General features: G+C 37.5%; 2 protein-coding genes across 2 annotated transcripts; both read right to left on the minus strand.

The window, feature by feature from the left end:
- Window positions 1-112: 112 nt before the first annotated feature.
- On the minus strand, window positions 113-5095 carry LOC140014270 (uncharacterized). Its single transcript, XM_072064720.1, has 7 exons — window positions 4491-5095; window positions 4060-4234; window positions 3194-3347; window positions 3037-3120; window positions 2661-2768; window positions 1949-2218; window positions 113-486 (listed from the first exon to the last, which is right to left on the minus strand). The coding sequence occupies exons 1-7, from the start codon at window positions 4885-4887 to the stop codon at window positions 391-393; spliced, it is 1284 nt and encodes a 427-aa protein (XP_071920821.1). The 5' UTR covers window positions 4888-5095; the 3' UTR covers window positions 113-390.
- Window positions 5096-6995: 1900 nt separating this feature from the next.
- LOC140004590 (uncharacterized) lies at window positions 6996-9671 on the minus strand. Its single transcript, XM_072064273.1, has 4 exons — window positions 9524-9671; window positions 9141-9407; window positions 7764-8210; window positions 6996-7489 (listed from the first exon to the last, which is right to left on the minus strand). The coding sequence occupies exons 1-4, from the start codon at window positions 9533-9535 to the stop codon at window positions 7436-7438; spliced, it is 780 nt and encodes a 259-aa protein (XP_071920374.1). The 5' UTR covers window positions 9536-9671; the 3' UTR covers window positions 6996-7435.

The following is a 9671-nucleotide window of genomic DNA, read 5'->3' on the forward strand; positions in this document are numbered from 1 at the left end:
TGCTCCCCCTCGTTACAGCCTCACATTTTCTCAGGGTTATCATGACTAAATTCTCTCTTTTAACATACACGTTTTGCTCAAACTTTTATTTGTGAAATTCTTGGCACAAATGTTGGATAAGTTATCATAACTATTTTTTTTTTTTTTTGGGAGTGTACATGTCAAATAGTTACAGTTTTCATTTCACAAACATAAACACTTAAGCTGTAAATGCTTTTTTTTTTTAAGTGTAGATGGGAGATCTCAAACCAGGACCTCTCACTTACATTCTGTCCATACCACCCGATCCATCCTTCTCCCAAGCCATACTTTCACTATTCCCATGCTAACAACCTGGTCTGACCAAGAAAAATATTTACATGAAAAAATTTTGAAGAAAGGAAACTTGGTTCAGGGTATTGACGAGAAGCACAAGCAGTTTTCCCATATCAACTTCAGGTTGCTACTAAGCATTTCATGTAACAGGTCATCTTGCTTTGTCTGCTCCTGCATATTAAAAGAGTTCCAAACCACATCTGGTCAGTAAAAAGGGCCAGGAAACAAGCACAAAACCATCGAGAAAGGCCAACAGGAAGAGTACTTCAAATGAAAGAAACATACCAAGGATTGAGATTTCTTGTCTAACAAACAGATAATTTAAGATTTGAAGTAAAGCACAGAGAACATATCTTAGAAAATTTAGTCCGCATAGTAATATTTAAATTAAATGGAAAATTACTGCAGCACACATCCAGGAGGAGGACATTTATTTTCCAGTACCAGATGCCAAAGTGCAAAGTAGGAGGAAAGAAGAGAAGAGTAGCAGGACGAGAAAAAATCATTGCATACACTAATATCAATACCCACTTAATTTTGTATAATTAGGAGGCTGGGCTCGTTTTCATTAGTTTCTAACCTAAGTCGCTTCTCTCCCTTAGTAATTAATATAAGATGCCACTCTAAGTGATGGAACTCCCCGTGAATTCAAATTGTTTGAACAGAAGCTTTAACACAACTATCCAACCATAGTTCTGATTGTCAAATGAGAAAGTAAAACTGGTCTCTTTCGCAAAGATGTTGCTTGCAGGAGATGCCAGGAAATGACAGGTCCAGAGGGACTTTCAGATTCTATGCAAGTATAACAGGTTAATTTTAAGGTGTCCAAGCTTGATCACCTAAATACTCATATATCCTCCTCATAAGTAATCTCCAAGCATCTCACCTTTATTTTCATCAGGATAGCTTTCTCTTTCTTTATGTCTATATCCAGGTGAGCAGATCTTTGGAGGCCTCTGATTATGTTTCTTCTTATCTTATGCGTCTAAGAAGAGAAAAGATGGGTAGGAGGAAAAGGTAAAAATGGGGAGATAGGGGCAATGTAACAGGGCATTAGGGGTTTGGGGCAGATACGAATGACCATAGATTAGAAGAAGGTATTCTGCACATTGAATCATCAGATGTCCAAATACAAAAATCTAAGTTATACAACAAAATGATTACACGATTACTTCTATTTTAGCATAAATTACTCAAAATGGTTCATTCACCAATTATAAAGCATTGTCTACTGTCACCAAAAGTAATAAGAGTGTTTTAAGGCATGAATATCAAGTCAAAACACATTGGGCTATGCTAGCTATATTTGTTAACTTGGGAACAGCCGAGACCACATCATACCAAGTCCAAGCATTGTCCAAAAATGATGCTTAATGCATTCCACAATTAAAGTCAAGTCCCTGCCTTGTCACAGTACCCACAACTATTCAACATGAAATCCCTAGAATTTTCTGTCCTAAAATCTCATTAACTTCAGTTTTTAGTTTTAGAATGCAAAATAATTCCAAGTAACTCTTTCAACCAATTAGCATCTGTTCAAATGACATTGAAACAGACAAAATATTAAAGAACCTGACAACAGTAACAAGCAGTCAGTAGATCACAATATAGTCGCCATCAGAAAAAGACTTACTGGCAAATTTGATACAATTCCTTTCATCTTCATAGCCACTTCTCTTGAAACCTCCCCAGATGAAGTTCTAAAATCAAATCGATCTGCATGCCGAGCCTTAAGCCTAATTGATGAATTCCTAAATGATTTAGCATTTACATGCCAAACTCCAACAACAGCATATCTATCTCCCGAAGAGTCCATTCCCAAGGGCCATCTTAAACCACCCTTTACATCTGGGTCCAGAACGGCAGAACCAATCAGACTTTTTATGCACTCGATCTCATTGTCCTGGAAACACATAATTAGATTGATAAAAGGGTCTGATACCAAGTCCATAACATACTATATATATATATATATATATATATATATATATATATATATATTCTATAATTCTTGGTAGATGCACCAAATTTTGTTTAAGAAAAAGAATGGCAAGTAAAATTGCACCTCATGCTACCACTCATCTGACTTCCTATAGTCACACTCTTCTGAAGGCCATTAAAGGCCTTTGTATTAAGTATAATTAAATGTATCATTAACAATTTCATTTTTACATCTGGAGAAGGTCTCTGATGAAAGAACCAAAAGCAGATGGAGAGGAAATGTAAGAAGTCACTGTATGCTGAAATCTTTTCCACCCAATTATATGCTGAATCAAGTTGGACTAGCCAAGCATTGCCAACATAAACATATCAAACTGATATCATTTTCTGAAGAAATAACTTACAGTTAAAGTTTTTATAATTCTCTTGGTGCACAGCATCAGCCTCAGATCTAGGTCCTTTTCAAGGCAGGACATATCCACAACTAGATGTCGCACTTGGTTCCACTCAATCTACAGGAAAAAATGCATAAATATCAGTAAAAGCTTCAACAGGCTATGCTGAAGAAGGTCAACTGTTACATTACTTAAAATAGAGTAAGAACAACTAAGACACATCTCCCAGCAACTAGAAGTGGGAAAAGGACAAAAAGGGGAAATCAACATTGAGGTGATACCCAATTATTGCATGCACAGCAATAAACTAGGTCTTGTGTAATTGGGACAAGATTTAGACATACACACAGTATTTATGTTGAATCAAGTAGCACCAGATACCGACCTTGTAGAATTCAAGCTTTTCACGATCCTTTGCCAAGGTACATTTGCATGAGATAGTTGAATCTGGCCTCATGTTATCAGAGAGCTAAAGAAGATAGGAATAGAAATCAGAGAATAAATATATTTCAAAGTAGGCATGTAATATTGTGAACCTGTACCTTTATATGGTATATCTCCTTTTCCTCCTGAAAATCAAACATACACTTTGGGACAACTTCATCGACTATATATTCCATATATGAAGCAGAAACATTTGTGTAGAATGATCTCTTCAATTGTCTTAAACTGCTTTCTGGCAAAGTAGATTGACCCCTGAAGTACACGCATTTTAGAAAATGTCACATTCCTCCTTCAGGCACAAGAGGTGCATGCAATAGATCGCATGTCTTCCTATTATCCTGACAAAGAATTTGTGCATGCAATAGATCACATGTCTTCCTATTATCCTGACAAAGAACTTGACTAAGCTTACAAAATTAAAAACTTCGGTTAACGATGTCAACCATGCATTTGATTAAGTCCCAAGAAAGTCAACCAGGTGATAATCTAACAAGTAGGATGTCTATTTGGTTGCCTATTTTAATGGCTGTAACCCGACTGTTTCTCTGTCATTCAGTGGCTAAGGTCAGGAATTAGAGGTCCTGGGTTCCAACCTCCCTGCCCCCTCTGCACTTCTTAAATCCCACCCTCCCCTGCTTAAAAAAATATAGAATTTTAAGATCAGTTGTGTCATCAATAATACAGCCAAAAAACATCTAGCTCAATCACATAGATCAAAATAAACATCTAGCACAAACAGGATCAATAGGGCATCTACAAAAAGAATAACACGGAAGTAATAACATTCAAGCTTTGCACACTAAGATTAACAGACAAGCTAAGAATCGACTCAAAGGTCAGTGATTCTTCATTCAGTCCATTACATAAGAACATTCTATCACCGAAAACCAATGGTAACAAAGCAATTTGGGCCGCAATAAGCTAATAATGAGTGACGATTAATATAAAATTTAGGATTACTAACCCATGAAACAAAATTTGTCCAACGCGAGCTACCAGGGTTGGCTTGACTTCTTCAAGTTTATTATCCTCCACTTCATTTTGAACTCTTTGAAAAGCCGAACGCAAGTCTTGCATCACATTTTCAGCTGCAAACAGCCAGGGGTTCTCCATAAACACGCTTCTCTCTTCACTACATTCTACAGCGCATAAAAATATCCAACAAAAAGAACTTAGATTTCACATCCACTTACCTAACATAAGAAGATACGATATTCACTTGCTAAAGGTGCGGAAAAAAGGAACCCATTTTCGTGCATGTGGTACCTCATGCATCATATATTGTACAACCAGCAAAGCTCAAAAATGAAAATATTACTGATCACTTCGATAGATTAAAAAAATAATCAGGACAAAGAGCAAAATTCAGCCATTTCAGAATATTTCAGAACGGACCCTTTACGCGATCATGATTGAGTACCAAAGAAAGAGGCTTTTCGCCGGATTTTCTCTGGAAGGATTCCACAGAAATGGGCTGGAGCCGAGTCAGGGACATGAAATTAGTATCATTATTATCTGTATCATCACCAGAAGAAGCGGCCAAGCCAACTGGGAACCACTTAGAAACTGCATTCTGGTCGTAGATGATCTTCTGGCCTCCTCCTCCTCCTCCTTTGCCTCTGTCCCTGTTGTTCTTCTTCTTGTCTGAGAATGATGACCTGAAATTCAACCCCCGTTTGAAGTGTGGAGATAAAGACTCAGGAGTCAGAGATGGAGACGGGTTGATTGCCGAGCTGCTGCTGCTGCCACCTCCTCTTGAATGCCTCTTATGGGGAGGGATATAGGCCGCCATAGTAGCAGAAGACTACACGCTACTGTCGGAGTCCACTTTACCAAGTTACGCCTTCCAAAGCAAGCCCCTTTTTTTTTTTTTCTTTTGGGTGTTTGGGTATATGTTGAAGAAGAGCGTGGAGAAGAAGGGAAAGGGGCAGAGATATAGCAAAAATTCTACAAGAAAGTACAATAATAATGGTTTAATTTCAACTGCAAAGATTCTTCCTTATTTTTTACGCCATTACAAACATGCATCTGATGCAAATCGGTTGAGTGAAGGAAAAGAAAGGAGAAAATGGATTTAATTTGTCATGAAATTTATGTTCTATTAGGGAAAGACCCCAAACATAAGAAGCAAAAAGTGAAATAACTTGAAATTCGAATTAAAAACCTTGTGATGTTTCGATTAGGTTGGGTTTTAGAAATGGTCACAAAATGTATTAGACTAACTTCATCATACAAACTTTTAGTAAGTCCTAAGTTTGAAAAAAAAAATATTCTCTTTCAAAAGTTTCAAAATTTAGTATTCAAAGTTAAGCCTTCAAGGAGGATTTTTTTTTTTTTTTTAAGGGAAGATTTAGAATGTCGCTGCTACTTAAGCGGATAATATGAAGTTTTGAGATTTAGAGCTCCGATTTCAACCTCCCTTCCTTGCTTCTCGCATCATAAATCTCATCATTTCTCTTATTTTTCTTTTAAAAAAAAGGAACAAGTTATCCGGGTAACCACTAAACTTTTTGAATAGTTTAGTTTCGATGGCTCAACTATTAATAGTATGTTTGTACCCACTAAACTATAAAAATTGTATATTTTGAGTCATTTCATCTAATTTTATCATTAATTTTGTCATATCTAGCTATTAATATTATGTTTCATGAATCGTGCGAAACCTTATATCTGATAATGGTGAAATCAGATGAAATTGCCTCAAATTTATACTTTTTGATAGTTCAGTGAACAAAAACATACTACTATTAACAGGTGAATGACCAAATCTTGACTATTCATAAAGTTCAGTGGCCATTCAAGTAATTTGCTAAAAGAAAAGGGGATAGGATTTGGGATGGTCATGTCACTTCATCTGTATTCTATGAGTGGCACCTTAACAAATCCAAATTTCGGCCATTTTAAAGTTGGACCAAAGGCATGGACGACTATCACTGAACAGTGTGACATTTTCTAAACAAGAAGTAAGTTTATGTGAATTACTTGAAAAATTTAATAACAGAAATATAATTATTATATATGAAATCCACATGAACAGTAATAAAACATCGTCCCTTTATCGTAAGGATGTACAATAAATTCGCTTAGAATTACAAAATATTCTAAAAGTATTATATAGTATTAGGGAAAAGTGGATCTGAAAACCATCCTGCCCCAAGCCCTTAACAGTAATGTCATAACACGCAAATGAGAATCCATCAAGGCACAAGGGCCGTACATTCGACTTGGAGCTAGATTCCGGGACGGATTTTACATTCTAGCTTCACAACCATCAGTTCTTGGTATTTCGAATTGCCTTTTTCTCTCAACCACTGAGCATTTTGGCTCAGTGGCCATCACCTCTTTGGTGGGATGGGAGGCAAGGTCACATTTCAGTGGCTTGTCTCCAAAAAAATTCAGGTGCGTGTGCTGTATATCCGTCTGATTCAATGGTGATTCAATCCCCTTCGATTTATTCCTAGGTCTCCTTAAACCCGCCCCCTTCCCCTTAATATAGGATAGATTAGGTTTATCGTCTTCGAAAAAAAAAAATTGCCTTTTTCTCTCTTTTTATTTCAAGCCCACAAGTTGTTCTTGGCATTTGAGCCCAAAATTACAAAACATTGAGCCCATTCGAGCTGTCTGTTAACCCTTGAGTTTCTGGGTAAATTTATTTGTTTTCCAGCTTCAAGCAATCAAAGCTGTTGTGGTAGTATTTGGATTTCTTGATCTCCAACTTTTTTTGCTCCCTTTTCTATGCTTATTATTTCTTTCAAAAAAAAATTTGCTTTTTTTCTTCTATGTTTATTCCAGAGCGTTTGATATCTAATTCTTTTTAAATCAGTGTGCTCACGTTTAGGATCAAACCATCTCTTGAAAAAAAAAAAAAATAATGCAATTGTTTCGCCTATAAAACAGTCCTCACATCTAAGATGAAATAGTTAAACATCAATGAGAAAGACCACAAACCATTACACCATTTAAGAATGATAAAGTTGAGTATAAATCTCACTAATTCTATCGCCAAGTCGACAAAATTAACATTCTTTGACGTGTTCCTTTGCACCCCCAGCAGGCTGCAGATTCAAGAAAATATGGGATAAGGCGTTCTCCTCTTGCATAATATGCCACGCCATTGCCACAAAAGTTTCATTGATTCAAACAAATAAATTGACAAGCACAGTAACAAGGAGCCTGTAAATTTCCTTTGATGACATGAGCGAATGGATGCACACTGCCTCGTAAGGGCAGAAGGCAGCCAGTTGGAAACGACAGCATCTATACAATCTTTTTTGCTTGAATCGACTTAGATTAGAATAGTTATGCACTCAAGGTTGCCACCTTCAGTTGAAGCTCTAAACTCATGCCTTGCAAGGAGGAGCAAGGCATTTGGAAAAGAATCCCAGCATTTTTTTCTGCATACATTACAAGAATCCGCAGGTTAGTCATCAATTTGCTTGCAAAGTATCACTCTGAATAACCAATTAAAGTTTCTCCAAACTTCAAGGATCAAAAGGAATGGATAACTTTGCAAAAGTCACTTTTTTACCATATCCAAAGTTCACTGCTAGATCAAATCCTAGTTGCAAGGACTGTTATACCAAGTATAATTATATCACATTTAATATGTGGTTAACCAAATGCAAGAAGGTCAAAAATGACTTGTATTTGTGGGGGAAGAGGACGCACCCTCTTGGATGTTTGGAGAAGTAGCTCGGGAGGAATCTTGTACAGATCTTCATCCACTGGTTTTACATTAACAGCAGTGGCAGCAGCAGTAGTAGCAGCAGCAGTTGTACTAGGCCTATGATGCGGTAGAATGGGGTTCCCATCGGCAGCAGCAGCAGCAGCATAATGCTTTGGCAAGTGCTGCTTTTTCTGATTCTGATCAAAATTATTATTATGATGATTATAATAGAAAAGCTGCTGACTTCTGGTTCGGGGTCTTGGGCCTCCTCTGGGCATCTGTTGTTGCTTCACGTCCACAACGTCATAAACCTTGAACTGAACTTCTTCTTGTTTAATCCTGTGTTGCTCCTTTGCTTGCGGGGGGCGCCCGCATCTCCTCCTCCTACCATTGCCCTGCCCCTGACCATTATTATTATTAACTGCACCCCCTCCTCCTCCTCCTGCTATCTGCAACCATTGGATTTCACAATCTTTTCTCATCAGCAGCAGTGACATTTTCTGTAACCCCATACCACCTTCCGTCACGTAGACATGAACGAAAGTACAACACAACCCCACCAGTAGGTAGCAGGTACTAGTAGTACATGGCCTTTCTGAATAATCAATAATGAACCATATACGCTACTGTTCCTATTTATTGTCTTGTCCTGTAATTTCCTTTACTTGTGAGCTGAAATTCTTTGATAAAATTTTACGTAAAATAAGGACTGACTGAGTCATCAATTGACTCACTCACTTTAGAATGAGAAGTATCGTTTACCAACAGAAAAAGACTCGTTACTTGACCAACTACATCCAATATCTTTTCTGGAAAACATAAAATTTGTAAATAAAAAAAAAAAAAAACACGCACAGACACACTAAACAGGGACATACGTTGAGCATTTGGGAAGACTACAAACCTAGAAGTGATGGGGTATCAATAGTATTTCCCCTCACTTAACGTTGTGTTGTCCTATTTCCAGGTTAGATGGAGCAGAAGCATTTGTCATCACTAAGGGTTCTGTTAAAAGCATGAACCCGCATCGTTAGGTGACACGGTTTTGTGACCCTACTACAGTCACCACTACTACTAATTATAATTTATACCTAAGTATCCATCCAAGAAAGGAGCCATCAAAATGCACTACGAACATCAATAATGTGTCTTGGCAAATCATTGACAGGCAATATGGGACATCTAATTAGCACCACCAAAACCAAAAGATTAGCTAGCATAAGCACCGACTAGCCATTAAGTCATTGACTAGTATTGTGATTTTATCTTTTGGGATTTCACATTTGGTAGTTGCCAAAGCAGTAGGAAAACAAAATAAATGAGTAAAATAGAACTTCATAGACAACATAATATGCTGCTAGAAGTCAAGCGAAAATTACCCTTCTGGGAGGAACAGCAACAAGACGAACAGAAGGCTTCTGAGAATCAGCAGCACAAAGATCAATTGGATAACCACCACCGCCACTAGCACGAGCACTGGTCATGTATGGATTGCAATATTGATGCTGATTATCAGTAGTTAAAGCAGAAACATTACAACGGACCAAGCCAGCCTGCCTAGCATTCTCGAAGTACTGAGTTATTGGCAGCTCATTTGCACTATCCCAGTTTCCAAATGCCGGAATTTGCCCACTTCTCTTTCCCTCCTATAATCAGAGTACATTCCATACAACCATATAAATACATGGACAACCCAAAAAAAAATTAAAAAAAAAAGAATTGGAAAAGGAAGTTATTCTTCAAGGAATAAAGGTGGACTTACAAAATATTCCATGATCTTGTGATGGAAACCTCAGCAGAAGAGAGCAAGAGCACTTCAGGGAGAGAGCAGAGTAAATGAATGAAAAGAGGGGGATATTCTAGTGCAAGAAGCAAGCAATGCAATGCCACTGTGCTGGTGCCTGGTGGGG

This window comes from Coffea arabica, chromosome 9c, assembly GCF_036785885.1.
Source record: "Coffea arabica cultivar ET-39 chromosome 9c, Coffea Arabica ET-39 HiFi, whole genome shotgun sequence".
In the NCBI taxonomy this organism is placed as follows: Eukaryota; Viridiplantae; Streptophyta; class Magnoliopsida; order Gentianales; family Rubiaceae; genus Coffea; species Coffea arabica.